The following is an 18,013-nucleotide window of genomic DNA, read 5'->3' as shown; positions in this document are numbered from 1 at the left end:
GGCTTTTCTACCACAGCACCTCCAGGTGGACTCCAACTGCCAAGCTTTTGGTTAGCATCCCAGCACTTTAAGGACACACCAATTATTGAATTACAGAATGTAGTTGACTAAAGATAAATTAAAAAAAAAATTTTTTTTAATTTAAAACTTCTCTTAAAAAAAAAACTTATTTCATTTTTCTCTTTCATATCCAGCAAAGAGCAAAACTTTCTAGTTTTCAGTTATGAGAAATGAGTGACTAAGAGTGGCTAAGAACGACTAAGAGTAATTAAGATTCACTCATTTCTGCTTCTTACTTCTATCAAAAAACCCATTTGAGCTCAGCAGAGATGAGTGAAGGATAGAGCTGCACTCACAGGAAGCCACGTGCCCTTCAAAGGCACCTGTCCTTCTTAGCACTGTACTTCTCCAGCAAGCCTGACACTGCCTCACAGACCTTCCTCAGAGCCACTCAGCAAGGCAAGGTAAGTGGGAATGGGGACACTCCCAGGGCCTCAGGCTACGCACAGCTCTCTAGAGGTGTCTGGACTTGAGGACACACCCAGCCCCAACACTCAGGAGTCTTTGTCATTCCAGCACTCACAGCTGCCACATAAGTTGGGTCTCACACACCATCTGAATCCACAATCTCTGAGCCCTCCTCTGCGGGGCGTCTCTCCCTGCACACATCGGGTCTAAGTCCTCGTACACAACACGTCCCCGGGTTACAAACGTCTGAACGTCTGATTTATGGACAAGTCCTACCAGCTCTTTAATGCTAAGTAGATTTGCGCTCACTTTGAAACGACTGAACCAACCCCTACTCTCAAAAAATTCTTCACTTGCTGAATGTGCAGGTTTTAAATCACTGAAAAGGCTACGAGCCTTTTCTTGCACTAAAATAAGGCTGAATAGGAGCCGTTTGCACTCGTTCTGACTTACTGCAAATTCAACTGAAAGGCACACTTGGGAACTGGTTCGCAATCTGGGGACTGCCTGTATGGATAATTTGCTTCCAGAACTACAAACTTCCCTGCTTCTCTCTTCTATCGCGACCCCCCAGGCCAGGAACACACACAAACAAGGGCTAAGGAATAATTCCAAACGGCTACCAGCTGTATTTATAGTCTGTTTGTTCCCAGCCCCTCGGCCTGTTTCATTACTTTAATTTTCACTGATAAAACAGTGGAGAAAGACAAGAACTGTTGCTCACTTAACAAATTTTGGGGGACCCTATACACTGCACCAGGTCTTCGGCGTTGGTTTACAGGAGTAAATCAAAATCCCTCTCTTGAGAAACCCACTGTTTGGGCGTTTGGGTGCGTGTGTGGTGGGGGACAGCGGTGGGAGTAGGTGTGAAAATACCTGAACGGTGAGAAAAAGGTTTTAAAAAGGCATGTCAGGGTGCCATGGGAGCATGAGAAAGGAAGCTAGATGGGGTGGCCTTGAGTCAGAAGGGGCCTTCCATCCCTAAATTGCTTTGATTCTCATGAGAGCACGCATGCAGCTTTAAGGTATTAACCTCAATCTGCTGATTTAGGAAATGAGGGTGGCTGGGGAGAGAGAGATTTTATTTCTGGCTATAATATGCCTTTTCTAGATCAGTTAGATGAATTCTCACTCTAACAGAACTCAGGGCAGTTTACATTGGTTCCTATACGCTGTTTGATGAAAAGACCAAGAAATTCCCTCAAATTACCCAACTGAGTATTGCCACCTTCTGACGGGCTTGAAACACATTTGTTGCACGAGTGTCATGTTGGCCCAAGAGCGGCTGGCCACCGGTGCAGGGAAGGCCAGGCACGTTTCCCCTGAGCGGATCCCTTAGAGCAAACCCGGGACGTGGCAGGGGTGTCCTGCAGCCAGCTTGCCCCAACTTCCGAAAGCTGATTGTTAAATATTGAAGAGTTTTGTGAAGCAGTTATTAACACGTTGGTAACTTGAAATTAAAGGAGCCTGTTTTTTTTTTTTTTGATGGCACAGTGGTTGCGTGCTCAGCTGCTAACCCGAAGGAGAAAGATGTGGCAGTCTGCTTCCATAAGGATTACGGCCTTGGAAACCCTATGGGGCAGTTCTACTCTGTCCTGTCGAGTTGCTATGAGTTGAAATGGACTCAACAGCAATGAGTTAACCTGAAATTAAGGAGCCCTGGTGGCGCAGTAGTTAAGCCCTTGGCTGCTAACCAAAAGGCCAGTGATTTGAACCCGCTAGCCCCTTGCAGGTGAAAGACATGGCAGCCTGCTTCAGTAAAGATTACAGCCTTAGAAACCCTATCTACTGGGCAGTTCTACTCTGTCCTGCAGGGTTGCCATGAGTCAGAATCGACTCGACGGCAATGGGTAACTTAAAATTGGCCACAGTGAGAGTATTTACACCATGAGAACCAGGCAGTGCTACAACACAGGACATTCTCTCCCCCATCCCCGTCGGAGCCCTGATTTACTAGCACATTCTGGGACTTGGGGTCTGAAGCAAGTTCTACAAGTAGCTGTGTGGTCCTCGGAAGTCACTCCACCTCTCTGAGTCTTTCACGGCTCATCTGAAACACGAGCCCGTTAGGCTTCACTTGGCTCAGAGCACAGGATTTTTGGTGGAGAAGGGGATAGGGGCAGGAGCGGGACTGCAGGATTGAGATGCATGGTCTGTGCAAGACCTGCTTTGAAATCTATGAAGCGCAAACGAAGCAGGCAGGAGGAATTCCTGTTTTTAAATAAAAGCAAGTGACCAGCCCGGCTCCCTTCGAGTTCTACCTAATTAGAATCAGATAATTCTAATGATTAGATAATTCTAATGGCTATCTCAGCAGTGAATGAGTTTTTAGAGTTACGATCTGAACCGAAGCGTGCCTAGATTTCACACGTTTGCTTGTTTGTGGGGAAGGTCCTGGGTGCCCTACTGTTGGGAATATTAACTGATCTTGTCATCACTGCAGGTGACTTCATTGACACCTGCTGCCGGTCGCTGTCTAGTCAGTTCCGACTCGTGGCGACCCCATGTGTGTCAGAGTAGAACTGTGCTCCACAGGGTCTCCAATGGCTGGTCTTTCAGAACTAGATCACCAGGCCTTTCTTCCAAGGTGCCTCAGGGTGAACTTGAACCTCTAACCTTTCAGTGAGCAACCAAGCACTTTAGCCATTTGCACCACCCAGGGACTCTACCCCAGACTACAAAATACCTTTTATTTTTTTTTTTTAATTGCGCTTTAAGTGAAAGTTTACAATTCAAGTCAGTCTCTCATACAAAAACATACTCCCATTGTTATGTGACCCTAGTTGCTCTCCCTACAATGTGACAGTACACTCCTTCTCTTCATCCAGTATTTCCCGTGTCCGTTCAGCCAGCTTCTGTCCCCCCCTGCCTTCTCATCTCCCCTTCAGACAGGAGCGGCCCACATAGTCTCATGTGTCTACCTGAGCCAAGAAGCTCACTCTTCATGAGTATCATTTTATGTGTTATAGTCCAGTCTCATCTTGGTCTGAAGAGTTGGCTTTGGGAATGGTTTTAGTTATGGGCTAACAGAGAGTCCCCGGGGCAAAATATCTTTTAGAAACACATCCACGGCCACCTGGAAAAGGAGGTTTTACTATCCCCCACCTTACAAAGGAGAAAACTGAAGCTCCCAGCAGAAAAACCCGCTGCCGTCGAGTCCATTCCAGCTCATAGTGGCCCTGCAGGATGGAGTAGAACTGTCCCATAGGGTTTCCAAGGAGTCGCTGGTAGATTTGAACTGCCAACTCTTTTTGTTGTTGTTGTTTTATTGTGCTTTAAGTGAAAGTTTACAATTCATGTGCACTGCCAACTTTTTGGTTAGCAGCCGAGCTCTTAACCACTGTACCAGCAGGGCTCCGCTCCCAGCAGAGGGGAATGAAAATTCCCCTGTAAGTGGCAGCAGCAGTTCAGAATTTGAACCCAATCTGCCTGACTCCAAAGGCCAGGGTTATTTCATTTGGCTGAGCTACCTTTGAGAAACTGAGGCCTTCAGTGTGGGAAGATGTACAACAATCCGGGCAATAAACATTAAGCAGCTCGGTTCTGCATTCAAGGAGCCCTGGTGGTGCAGTGGTTAAGCACTTGGCTGCTAACCAGAAGGTCAGTGGTTCGAACCCACCAGGTGCTGCGTGGGAGGAAGATGTGGCAGCCTGTTTCCGTGAAGACTTACAGCCTTGAAAACCCTCTGGGGCAGTTCTACTCTGTTCTATAGGGTAACTATGAGTCGGAATTGACTCAACAGCAGTGAATTTGGTTTGGTTTTTTGGCTCTGCATTCAGCACAGTTGTGGTTGGTTTCTGTTCTTACACAAATCTCGTTTGCTCTTCCCTTATTAGCTTCTGCGGATTGGGCCCAGGCCTGCCCTGAGGAGTCCGTAGATTTAAAAAAATGAACCCCACGGATATAACAGACACCACCCTGGATGAAAGCATGTATAACAATTATTATCTCTTCGAGAATATCCCCAAGCCTTGCACCAAAGAAGGCATCAAGGCATTTGGGGAGCTCTTCCTGCCCCCTCTTTACTTCTTGGTCTTTCTGTTTGGTCTGCTTGGAAATTCAGTGGTGGTTCTGGTTTTGATCAAGTTCAAGCGGCTCAAGTCCATGACTGACGTGTACCTGCTCAACCTTGCCATCTCCGACCTGCTCTTCGTGTTCTCCCTCCCTTTCTGGGGCTACTACGCTGCCGACCAGTGGGTGTTTGGACTGGGTCTGTGCAAGGTTATCTCCTGGATGTACTTGGTGGGCTTTTACAGTGGCATATTCTTCATCATGCTCATGAGCATTGACAGGTATCTGGCAATTGTGCACGCCGTGTTTTCCTTGAGAGCGAGGACCTTGACTTATGGGGTCATCACCAGCTTGGCCACATGGTCAGTGGCCATACTAGCCTCACTCCCAGGCCTCATATTCAGCACTTGTTATACTGAGCGCAACCACACCTACTGCAAGACCAAGTACTCTTTCAACTCCACGACGTGGAAGGTGCTGAGCTCCCTAGAGATCAACATTCTGGGGCTGGCTGTGCCCTTGGGGATCATGCTGTTCTGCTACTCCATGATCATCAGGACCCTGCAGCACTGTAAAAATGAGAAGAAGAACCGGGCCGTGAAGATGATCTTCGCCGTGGTGGTCCTCTTCCTTGGGTTCTGGACACCTTACAACGTAGTGCTCTTCTTGGAGACCTTGGTGGAGCTCGACATCCTTCAGGACTGCGCCTTTGAAAGACATCTGGACTATGCCATCCAGGCCACAGAAACCCTGGCTTTCATTCACTGCTGCCTTAACCCGGTCATCTACTTTTTTCTGGGGGAGAAATTTCGGAAGTACATCATTCAGCTCCTCAAAACCTGCAGGGGCCCTTTTGTACTCTGCCAATACTGTGGGCTCCTCCAAATTTACTCCGCTGAGACCCCCAGCTCATCATACACACAGTCCACCGTGGACCACGACCTTCATGATGCCCTGTGACAAACGAGAATGCGAGCACCAGAGCTAAAAAAAAGGACTTCCCAAATGAAGAGCTTATCTTAAAGTAGTATTTCATTAAGAGTTCAGGAAGAAAGCTTACATCCAGAGTGGAAAGTTGACTTCTCACCCCGAAGTTAGCTATCCCTTCCCCTGGGCAATTCCAGCCTGGCCAGAGTTCACCTGGACTGAGGCATCCTGCCACCCATTGGGCTTGCCTGTGGGGATGAGTAAGTTGGAGAAGAATTCTGAGTAGTGTTTCAATGGGGTGACAGATAATATCGAAGGGGAAAGGTCATTTCCTTCTAACTTGAACTTGATGGGGTTCTCCAGAGGGGGCTGTAGAGAATTGGCCGATGGAGTACATTGCTACCCTCCTGCTGTGAAAAATAGCCCTGGAATTAATCTCTAGCTTTTGTGAAATAACATATAGACAATTTTGACTTGCCGCCCCACCAGAACTTCCCTAACAATATACTTGAGGTGTGGTAGAGGACATGAAGTCAGGTATATGCAGGAAGATTTAGTACTGAACCTAGATCTTCATGCGTTTATTGTAAAGGGTTCTTTGTATGTAAATTGAAGCCAAACGTTTCACGCTGATGACAAGCGTGAGGACTTGAAGGCGTTAGCAGGCCTGACTTCCAGTCACGAACAGACAAGGCATTCCCAATGCAAACATACTTGTGGAAATTCAAACACAGTTTTATTTGCTTGTGGGTATGTTTTGTTTTAATTATAACAGGCAAGTATTTAAATTTCAAAAAGAAGACATAGGTCCCCCAAAACACTTTTGGGGTCTTTTAATTGTTTACAAACAGGCCTTCAAAATTAAAAATAAGGAGGCTTTTTTTTAGATAATGTCTGATGATGCCTCCTTAGTCATTTTGAAGGGCATGCCACCAACTGAGCTTAGAGTGATCAACTACAAGTTACGCTGATGTGGCATAAAAATGACTGTCAAAAAATTATGAAACCGTAAAAAGTGTCATTCTCTCTTGGAACTATTGGCCTCGGTTTTTAACTTTTGGATGACTCAAAATTCTTGTCAGTCATTTCAGTAAACTGATTAACCATTTTACACCATTAAGATAAATTACTGCCTCCATCTTTACAGCCTTAGTTACTCAGGACTGAGCAGAGACGCCCACAAAGTCTGGAGAGACCTCTCATCCCTCAGAAAGCAAAAACCTATTTTGCAAGCTATTGACTGAGTTAATCAGTTTAAGAGGCTTCTGTAAGTTTACACATTATTGCACCTGCTATGTTAAAGAACGCATTTCCAGAAAATTTATTTTCAGGAGAGTGATTTTAAAAGGGAAAGTTGATGTTGCCTTTACAGAAACAAAATAAACTTACCTTGTTTTTTTTTTTTTAATTGTCCCATGCAGCCTTTTTTCCTTATCCTGTTTTCGCTTAGATCTCTTGATACGGATGGGAACCTGAGCTGCCAATATTCCCATTGCTTTGCCACTGGCTGTAGGTGTCATGGGCTTGCCCAAGGGGAGGAGTCAAAGGGTCCACTGCTAAGATCTGTACTTGGGGTAGGGAAAGGAGCTGTTACTTGGTAGTAGTGCACTTGGAGACAAGTGTGGGAAAGAAGTTAAGGGCAGACGAGGATCCTGGGCAGCGTCTCCTTAGAAAACTTCTGCGTGGTATGTTAAAAAAAAAAAATCTTTTTTTTTTTTTTTTAGGACCTGCCAAATTCTACATATATTAGCACCTAGAGTTCAGAGTGATTAAAAAAATAAAAAAGATGATTCATGCAAAACGCCTTTGTTCCTGGGTCAGAGATAAAGGGTGGTTTTGGATCTGCTGGATGAGGGACTACCTTCCCTTTCCTGGTAAAGCCTGTTGCTTTATTCATTTAATCACAGAGAGAAATTTCAGGACACCAAGAGACCAAGACTGGCTAAAGAAGTTAAAAGAACAAAACAAAACAAACCACCCGTAGCCATGGTGTTGATTCCTACACGTGACAACTCAACGGGTGTCAAAGTAGAACTGTGCTCCACAGGGTTTCCTTTTTTTAAATTTTTTTTATTGTGCTTTAAGTGAAAGTTGATAAATCAAGTCAGTCTCTTGTACAAAGACTTATACACACCTTGGTATGTACTCCTCGCTGCTCTCCCCCTAGTGAGACAGCACACTCCTCCTCTCCACCCTGTATTTCCTGTGTCCATTCAGCTAGCTTCTGTCCCCCTCTGCCTTCTTATCTTGCCTCCAAACAGGAGTTGCCCACATAGTCTCATATGTCTACTTGAGCCAAGAAGCTCACTACTCACCAGGATCATTTTCTATCTTATAGTCCAGTCCAATCCCTGTCAGAAGAGTTGGCTTTGGAAATGGTTCCAGTCTTGGGCTAACAGATGGTCTGGGGACCACGACCTCCAGGGTCCCTCTAGTCTCAGTCAGACCATTAAGTCTGATCTTTTTACAAGAATTTGAGGTCTGCATCCCATTGTTCTCTGCTCCATCAGGGATTCTCTGTTGTGTTCCCTGTCTGGGCAGTCATTGGTGGTAGCTGGGCACCATCTAGTTCTTCCAGTCTCAGGCTGATATAGTCTCTGGTTTATGTGGCCCTTTCTGTCTCTTGGGCTCATATTTACCTTGTGTCTTTGGTGTTCTTCATTCTCCTTTGCTCCAGGTGGGTTAAAACCAATTGATGCATTAAAAAAAAAAAAAAAAAAAATTTTTTTTTTTTTTTTTTAGATGGCTGCTTGCTAGCGTTTAAGACCCCAGAAGCCACTCTCCAAAGTGGGATGCAGAACATTTTTCTTAATACATTTTGTTATGCCAATTGACCTAGATGTCCCCTGAAACCATGGCCCCCAGGTCCCTGTCCCTGCTACTTTGGCCTTTGAAGCGTTTGGTTGTATTCAGGAAAATTCTTTGCTTTTGGTTTAGTCCAGTTGTGCTGACCTCTCCTGTACCGTGTGTTGTCTTTCCCTTCACCTAAAATAGTTCTTGTCTACTATCTAATTATTCACAGGGCTTTCAATGGCTGATTTTTCAGAAGTAGATCTCCAGGCCTTTCTTTTGAGGTGCCTCTGGGTAAACTTGAACCTTCAACCTTCCCGTTAGCACTGTAACCCTCTGCACCTCCCAGGGACTCCCGGGGTCCACGGGGCTCCCATCTGTCTGCCTGGGGGTGGGTGTCTTCCATTGCCTCAAGCCACTCAGGGCTCCCCTTGTTCCAAAGTTGGGGGGTATTCCCTGAGGGCGTGAGTTGAGAGCTTCTGCTGACGTGCACACAAAACCCTCTGAGAACATCAAAAAGAAAGTCTCTTCCCATTTGTTGTCAAAAACATAGAAAACAAGCCAGCATGATTTCTACATGAAGGTCGGTTTTAACTGTAACTTCTCAGACATTAGATGTATTCCTTCCTCATTGCAGCACGCCTAGCTCCTGGGGAACCCAGACTAGGTGTGATTTGTTTAAGAATCATAGAAAATAGCTGAGTCTGGATCTGTCCCATAATAGGCACTCAGTAAATTTCATCCACTTCCCACAAGAAGAAAAAACACACGGTGACGCCAAAGGGTCTTCAGACCTTCACAGTTTCCCCCAAGAAAATTTCGCAACAGTTTATAATTATTTGACGTCATTAATTCCTAATTGTTGAGTGTCTGTTTTGTGCCAAGCTTAAGTACTAGGTTATGGAAGGAATAAAGGGATAAATGAGTAAATTCTGCACTTGTGGAGTTTATAGTTTTTTGAGGGGAAAACACAAACGCAAGATTAACTATAGTCCAAGCAAGACAGATTTGATAACAGTGTTTCAGTGTTCTTTGAGGCACCCGGGAAAGGAGAAATTGATTTGATCTTCCATAATACGATTGGCTTTTGAACAAAGCCTTGCGGGGGGGGTGGGGGGCATGGTTTTGATGGATGGAAGGGAGGAAGTACATTCTAGGCTAATGAAATAGCATGTGAAAAGGCAAGGTGGTGTTAGAGAGCATTGTGTTCAGGGAGTGGTGAGAAGTCTTTTTTTGTGTGTGTGTGGTTAAAATGAAGTTAAAGTGAGTATGTCTACGTTGGAGGAGAGAGGGGGAAGAGCAAAATAGAGAAAGATGAGATCAAAGAAAAATTACTACAGACCCAACAGGCAGCAGTTTAGAGTTCTCAAGTCATTGCCGCCATCTTGCCCTGGGCTTTAGGAGACTAGAGTGGATGCTGTGGTGTGCTCCCCACACACCCTCCTTCAGTACTGAAACACTGCAGAGTTGGCAGCTGATAGGTCTCAGCTAGTCTCCTTTTAGGAATTGTCCTCTCTGGGGGCAACTCATACCAGTGACTAGATAATGAGGGGCTATAAATACCTTCACCAACACCATAATTACGTTGTTGGCAAAGAATATTAAATATACCATGGACTGCCAGAAGAATGAACAAGTCTGTCAGAGTAAGTACAACTAGAATGCTCCGTAAAAGCAAGGATGACAAGTCTTCACCTCACATACTTTGGACATGTTATCAGAAGGGACCAGTCCCTGGACGAGGATATCATGCTTGGTAAGGTAGAGGTTCAGTGAAAAAGAGGAAGACCCTCAAGGAGCTAGATTGACATAGTGGCTGCAACAATGGGCTTGAACATAGCAATGATTGCAAGGATGGTGTAGGACTGGGCAGTGTTTTGTTCTGTTGTAGATAGGGTCACTATGAGTTGGAACTGACTCCACGGTACCTAACCACAACACAAATACCCACCCCCTTGCCTTGATTTGGTACAACTCTGAAGGACCATTCCAACTACCCAGCTCCCTGTAAAATTAGCTGAGGACTCTGTTGCACCTATAGGGGTGATATGAATCAGGATCAACTCGACAGCAATGGGTTCTGTTGCAACTACATCACAGTCCAACTTTTCCTACTGCCCAGTCCTGTTTCTTTCGCTCCCGTACAGGTATGGTTCCTGGGAGGACCACCATTAAATCTCTCGCACAGTAATCTCTGAGTCCCGGAGTCTGCTTTCAGAAACCCATCTAAAACAGGGACTTTCTGATCACACTAGGGACCGACTCTGCAATTCCCAGATTAGCAAGCAGGAGATTTAATGGTGGGGGGGGTCCTCTTGCGAACAATATAAGTGGAAACCAATTCCAGGTGTGGGAAAATGTGGAGGCATAATCTTCAACCCCATTTGGATCTTAGTTCCTAGGCTCTTCTTCAGCCAGTCTCACGCTCGCCCCCGTAATTTTCCTATCTCAAGCCCTGAGGCATCAACCACTAAACCACTCTCTCCTGGTTGCGGTCATAGCCCCTCTCTACCCTTGTCCATGCCACAGCCAGCTGACATCCTATTTCCTGTATCGATCAGCAACTGAACACTCCATCCCCTGCCTCTCCTGGCTCAAGTGAACCAGACACAAGCTTCATCCATTCTTGTGGGTACAATACTTCACTCAAAAGTTTACAATGGGGTTGGCTGTGGGTCCTTGGTCTGGCCAGAACCTTTTATCCTGTGCAGAGCTGCTTCAAAGCCTTATTAAAAGTATGTGGATCCATGGTGCCCAGCCACAACCAATGACTGCCCTGACAGGGAGCACAACAGAGAACCCCTGAGGGAGTAGGAGAACTGTAGGATGCAGACCCCAAATTCTCATAAAAAGACCAGACTTAATGGTCTGACTGAGACTAGAAGAATCCCAGCGGTCATGGTCCCCAAACCTTCTGTTGGCCCAGGACAGGAACCATTTCCGAAGACAACTCATCAGACATGGAAGGGACTGGACAATGGGTTGGAGAGAGATGCTGATGAGGAGTGAGCTACTTGTATCAGGTGGACACTTGAGACTGTGTTGGCATCTCCTGTCTGGAGGGGAGATGGGAGGGTAGAGGGGGTTAGAAACTGGCAAAACGGTCACGAAAGGAGAGACTGGAAGGAGGGAGCGGGCTGACTCATTAGGGGGAGAGTATGTGGGAATATGTAGTAAGGTGTGTATAAACTTATATGTGACAGACTGACTTGATTTGTAAACTTTCACTTAGGGCACAATAAAAATTATTTAAAAAAAAAAAAAGTATGTGGATCCCTGTGAAGCCCTGCTACCCCCAAGTTTACCAGGTTTGGGTAGGAATGGCTTTGATGGGCTCCATCATTTAGAAAATTAGGAGCGCTGTTAAAAGAAGTAAAACTTTGAAAGCTTCAAGTCCTACGCCTGCCCACGGTTACCACTAACCGACTTTACGTGGAGTTCCCATCAGATGAGACGTCAGCCTGGCTGTAAATTTAAGCAAGTGATGTGAGATAAGGACGGAACATCACTGTACACTCACGCGAGCACCATTTACTTTGTGATGTGAATAAATGTGTCTGTGAGACTTAAAAAAAAAAAAAAAAAAGGCTACAATGGCTCAAAATTCCCCTTTCAGAAAGTCAAAAGTCCACAGAGCACTTTCATATATTGAAACTCATTTCAGCCTCACAAAGTAGGTAAGGTTGGTTTTATTTACCCAAGAAACTGAGGACCAGGGGCAATAATCTTGTAATCACGAATTAGACAACTCCACCAACAGTAACCACCACCTGTCCACCCAGCAAAATGCCTAGGACAAAGCAGCTGTTCAGTTGTTTTTACTGGATGACTGGATTTCATCTCGCAGCAGGCTACGCTGGCAATTAAGTTTCTATTTCACTCTACAAAGTTCACCAGTCCTGTCTTCAAAATCCCCATTGTGTTTCTAATAAAACTTTATGTGGCCAAGTTTCAAAGATTGACTGAATTGCCTTTGAGTTCCAGAAATTAGTGGGTGGGCTTTGGGTCAAAAATGACTTCATGAAGATTTTTGGTACGAGCATCCCTGCGAAAGTCTGCATTTTCACCTTCTCTGGGAAATTGTTAAATAACAGCATGACGAATGCATTTAAAAACACCCACAAACTTCATTTTCAATCAAACCCAGAGGGGGAGAGAGAAATAATTTTCAGACTCCAAACTATTGGTAAGGTTTGTCAAATCAGCCAGTATCAGACAGAAAGTGCAGGGGAGAGAGCAGAAGAGAAGGCTGGAGGGAGGGTGTGGGCGTGGCAGTGACGTCAGAGAACACACTGCAAAAATCCATTTCCCGAAGGTGTCAGGTGCACCACAAGGTTGAGGAGCTGAGTCGAGCAGGGCTGCCAGTCCAATTTCGTTCAGAGGGGGCAGATTCACTAGATTTCAAATTTGCAGGAAGTACATGTCCCTGCAATAGTAGAAAATAAGAGAGCCACTGGGCTGTGAAAATCAGCTGTTCTGGAGAACTACTTGACCACAAAAACAAACAAAACTGAGAACTACTTGACCACTAAAACAACAACAACAAAAAAACTTGTTGCCGTCGAGTTACTTCCGACTCATGATGACCCCATGTGTTGTAGAGCAGAACTGCTCCTTAGGGTTTTCTTGGCTGCAATCTTTACAGAAGCAGATCGCCAGTCTTTTCCTCCGTGATGCTGCTGGGTGGGTTTGAACTGCTGACATTTAGAAGTTGAGTGCAAACCATTTTCACCACCTGGGTACCTTAAAACCCATTGTCATGAAGTGGATTCTAACGTATGACAATGCCATGTGTTGCAGAGTAGAACTGTTCCATAGGTTTTATTTTATGGAGGCAGTTTGCCAGGCATTTCTCCCGTGGAGCCACAGGGTGGGTTAGAACCACTAACCTTTAGGTTAGTAGCCAATTGCAAACTGCTTGTGCCACGTGGCTCTTTACTTGATCACACACACACACACACACACACAAATATAAGCATATTTAACAATTCAAAGATAAACACTAAGTAAAATAATGATGACTATAATCAGGCCGTGGATGAGAGGAGGGAAAGAAGAGAAAAATAGTAATTTAGGAATATAATATTTCATGACAATGAAAAATATACCTATGTCAGCTCAAAATGTATAATGGGGAACCCCAGAAGCATTCCAGCTAAAAACAGGGACCCCCAGAGACAAGAATGCCTGCTATCACCACTTCTATATGGCATCATACTGGAAGTACTAGCTCCAAGCTATGTTGTTGTGATGCGCTGTCAGGTCAGTTCCAACTCATAGTGACCCTATAGGACACAGTAGAACTGCCCCCTAGGGTTTCCAAGGAGCAGCTGGTGGATTCTATCTGCTGACCTTTTGGTTAGCAGCCAATCTCTTAACCACTGCGCCACCTGGGTTCCAAGTTCCAAGCTTTAAGGGGGAAAAAAAAAAACCCAAACCCATTGCCATCCAGTTGATTCTGACTCATAGCGACCATATAAGACAGAGTAGAACTGTCCCAAAGAGTTTCCAAGGAGCGGCTGGTGGATTCAAACTGCCGACATTTTGGTTAGCAGCCAAGCTCTTAACCACAGCAGAACCCAGAATAAATTAGAGGTAAAAGAAAAATTGGAATAGAGGGACATTCTACAAAATACCTTATCGGAACCCCTCAAAACTGAGAATATGGAAAATAAAAAACAAGGAAAGTCTGAGAGGTTGTCATAGCCAAGAGGAGCCCGAGACATGGCAACTAACTGTAAGTAGTTCTGGAACAGAAAAAGGACTTAGGTAAAAACTAAGGAAATCTACATAACGTATGAACATTAGTTAATAGTAATGTGTCAACGAAGGTGGCACGGTGGCTCAGTGGAAGAATTCTCCCCTTCCACGCAGGAGACTTGAGTTCAACTCCCAGCCAATACACATTAGGCATAGCCACCACCCGTCTGTCAGTGGAGGGTGTGCGTTGCGGTGGTGCTGAACAGGAGAGCTTCCAGACTAAGATGGACTAGGAAGGAAGGCCTGATGATCTGCTTCTGAAAATCAGCCAATGAGAACCTCATGGATGACAATGGTCCGATCCCAACAGATCATGAGGATGGTGCAGGACGAGGCAGGGCAGGATTTTGTTCTGTTGTGCGTGGGGTTGCCGTGGGTCGGGTGCTGATTCTACAGCAGTGAACGACAGCAATAATGTATCAATATTGATTCAGTAATTATAACAAGTGTACTACACCAACGAAAGATAGTAATACTAGCGGAAACTGGGTATACGGGAGCTGTGGACTAGCTTTTCATTTTTCCTGTAAACCTAAAACAGTTCTAAAAAATAACGTTTATTTTAAAAAATTGGAAAGGAAAAGATAAAGTATCTCCAGTTGTAATGATAGCATTGAATACCTGGAAAATCTGAGAGAATTGCTTAAAAAACTATTATAAACAATAAAATAACTAAGCAAATTAAATGGGGAAAAAGGTTAAGACATCAAATTAATTACATTTTTATTTACATAAAACAATCAGAAGATGTAATTTAAAAAACTGACCCACATTATGAAAGAGAATAGAAAAAAATCCTAATTAAAAAATATATGACATATATATGAAATAGAAATAAAATATATAAGCTCCCCCCATGCACATGCTTTAAGACACATTGCAGGACACCAAAAATAATGTATATGAAAAGGCCTGTGTGTACCTGTACAGAAAAGCTCAGTATTATAAAGACACTTGTTGTCGTTGCTGAACATTGTATACTTTTCTAGTGATTGGTTTTGCCTCATGACAAGCCCAAAATAAGCAAGACCGTGTCTTGCCACCTTCGCTTCTAAGGAGCATTCTGGCTATACTTCTTTCAAAACTGATTTGTTCTTCTGGCAGTCTACAGTATATTCAATATTCTTTGCCAACACCACAATTCAAAGGCATCAATTCTTCGGTCTTTCTTATTCATTGTCCAGCTTTCACTTGCATATGAGGCGATTGAAAAGACTATGGTTTGGGTCAGGCACACCTTAGTCCTCAAAGTGACATCTTTGCTTTTTAACACTTATAAAGAGGTCTTTTGCAGCAGATTTGCCCAATGCAATGTATCGTCTGAGTTTTCCACTGCTGCTTCCATGGCGGTTGATTGTAGATCCAGGTAAAATGAAATCCTTGACAACTTCAGCCTTTTCTCCCTTTATCATGTTGTTGCTTATTGGTCCAGTTGTGAGGATTTTTGTTTTCTTTATGTTGAGGTGCAATCCATGCTGAAGGCTGTGGTCTTTGATCTTCATTAGTAAGTGCTTCAGGTCCTCTTCACTTTCAGCAAGCAAGGTTGTGTCATCTGCATAACGCAGGTTGTTAATGAGTCTTCCTCCAGTCCTGACACCACGTTCTTCATATAGTCCAGTTTCCTGGATTATCTGCTCAACGTACAGATTGAATAAGTATGATGAAAGAATACAAAACCCTGCCGCACATATTTTCCGATTTTAAACCATGCAGTATCCGCTTGTTCTGTTCTAATGACTGACTCTTGATCTATGTGTTCCTCAGGAGCACAATTAACTGTTCTGGAATTCTCATTCTTCTCAATATTATCCATACTTTGTTATGATCCACACAGCCAAATGCCTTCGCGTAGTCAATAAAACACAGGTAAACATCTTTCTGGTATTTTCTGCTTTTGGCCAAGATCCATCTGACATTAGCAATGATATCCCTTGTTCCACATCCTCTTCTGAATCTGGGTTGAATTTCTGGCAGTTCCTTGTTGATGTACAACCGCAGCCACTTTTAAATTATCTTCAGTGAATTTCTTCAGGGAAAAAAAAATGGTAGTTTTTCCTAAGTTAAATTATTAAATTCAGTGTTATTCTTGAAGACACATCAATGGAATTTTTTTAAAATTACTTAAGATGATTTAAAGTTGATATAAAAATGAATAAAATAGGGCTACTCTGAAAGAGAAGATTAATGAGGATATACATATTATGAGTTAATATGTATATTAAATTAATTAGTTAATTAAGAGAGTATGGCAATGGTACAATGGAATGGAGTGGAATGAGAAATCTAGTACTAGATCGAAATGTTGTTGTTAGGTAATGTCGAGTTGGTTCTAACTCATAGTGACCCAATGTACCATAGAATGAAAAGGTGCCTGGTCCTACAGCATCCTCACAATTATTGCTCAAAATACACATGGAATATTAAAGATGGCATCTCAAATCAAAGGAGGGCTATAATGATCTGTTTATTTAAGGAGTGAGCCAAAATAACTGCCATCTGGGGAAAAAATTAAGTTTGATTCATATGTCATATGTCAGATGTCATGATTAAATTCCAAATAGGTAAAATATTTAAATATAAAAGTTGCAACAATAAAAGTTTTGAAAAAAACACGGGGGAGAATATTTTCCCAACTTTGGTATGGGCAAGACGTTTCTACAAATAACTCGAAATTTAGAAGCCGTCAAAGAAAAGATTAATAAATTCAACTATGAGAAATTTTTTTTTTTTATGAGAATGTAAAAATATCCATGACAGAAACATCTCCAAAAGAAAAGTAAAAAGATAAGTAACTGGGGAAATTATTTATATGCAATTGAACTTTGTTCTAATGACTAAGTGGCATGTGGATGTTAGTTAAATTATTCTTGGGACTTTCTTTTGTGGTTGAAATATTTAATAATAAATACATTAATTAATTAATGTATAGCCATACTATGGAATATTACATCATTAAAAAGAATCACTTCCAATTTTATTCATACCGCCATGCAAAAATGTCCATGATGTATTAAGTACATTTTAAAAATCTGAAGGGTAAACCCCAAACTGTTAGCCATTTTACAGAGGAAAGAATTATGCTTTATATTTTCTAGGCTTATTTCTTTAAACAAATGTGCATTATTTTCATAGTCTCTCAAAATAATAGAGATATTTCCATTTTAGAGAACAAAGAGAGAGACCTTCATGACTGATGGAGAGCTGACCAATGAGTCATACAAAGAGTCTCAAAATCTGAGGTCACAGGTGAGGTAAGCAGATGGGTGCTTATCCTGATACGACACCTGCCCACAGAGATGTGCGGTGCTTTGAAGAAGGTGCTGACGTTAGTCCTGGAGATAGGTAGCAGAGTTTACAGAAAGAGACGTGTTCAAGACAGCACGTAGGAGCGTGCAGAAAGTTCGTGTTCTTTTGACCACAGATAGGATAAACCAAGACTATAACTGGAGGCCACTCAGGCAAGATAAAGATGAGTGCCAAGACTGGACTGTGTAACCACCTCTCTATGGTTGTCTTGGTTAGAAGGATTCCTCTTCATTTTAATGACACTACATACATGCAAATAAACAGTGATCTAGGTGGAGCATTTTGTGGTCTTACTTTTGGAGAAACGACTAAGAAGGAGTTTGAGAGGGATTGTTCATGAGAGGATGAATTTGTGTTATAAATAAAGGAATTGTCCTTAACCTGAGTCCTGAGAACTTCTTGGGGGTTGCAGACCTGTTGCATTTACCACCAGGAATACTTCCAATGAAAGTGGAGCAAGAAGATCACATTTTTTTCCTTAGAATTGCTTTTATTGAGCTAATGAATAGATATTTTTATTCCTGAAATATTACATCTTTATTCTTCATATTAATGGCCCTTCCTATGCATGAGTAAATAAATCATCCAGTTACTCGTAGTTCTAAGAAATTCACTGTTTGGGGTCTTCCTGTGTTCCAAAACTCACTGAAGTACGATAGATAAAATATAACAAGAGAAGTTTGGAAAGATGGTTGGTACAAAAGCAGGTTTGGAAAACTATTTGACAGTTCTTTGTAAAATTAAACACATA

At 43.2% G+C, this 18,013-nt stretch overlaps 1 protein-coding gene and 1 pseudogene across 1 annotated transcript; both read left to right on the top strand.

Annotated features, from left to right (window-relative positions):
* Positions 1-240: 240 nt before the first annotated feature.
* On the top strand, positions 241-6,809 carry CCR4 (C-C motif chemokine receptor 4). Its single transcript, XM_049871191.1, has 2 exons — positions 241-464; positions 4,305-6,809. Exon 2 carries the CDS (start codon positions 4,357-4,359, stop codon positions 5,437-5,439), a length of 1,083 nt encoding a protein of 360 aa, XP_049727148.1. The 5' UTR covers positions 241-464; positions 4,305-4,356; the 3' UTR covers positions 5,440-6,809.
* A 4,046-nt stretch (positions 6,810-10,855) lies between these two features.
* On the top strand, positions 10,856-11,618 carry LOC126068237 (ATP synthase subunit ATP5MJ, mitochondrial-like; annotated as a pseudogene).
* Positions 11,619-18,013: the final 6,395 nt, after the last annotated feature.

This window comes from Elephas maximus, chromosome 27, assembly GCF_024166365.1.
Source record: "Elephas maximus indicus isolate mEleMax1 chromosome 27, mEleMax1 primary haplotype, whole genome shotgun sequence".
In the NCBI taxonomy this organism is placed as follows: Eukaryota; Metazoa; Chordata; class Mammalia; order Proboscidea; family Elephantidae; genus Elephas; species Elephas maximus.
Note: the sequence above shows the minus strand (reverse complement) of the source record. Positions and strands in the feature narration are given on the sequence as shown.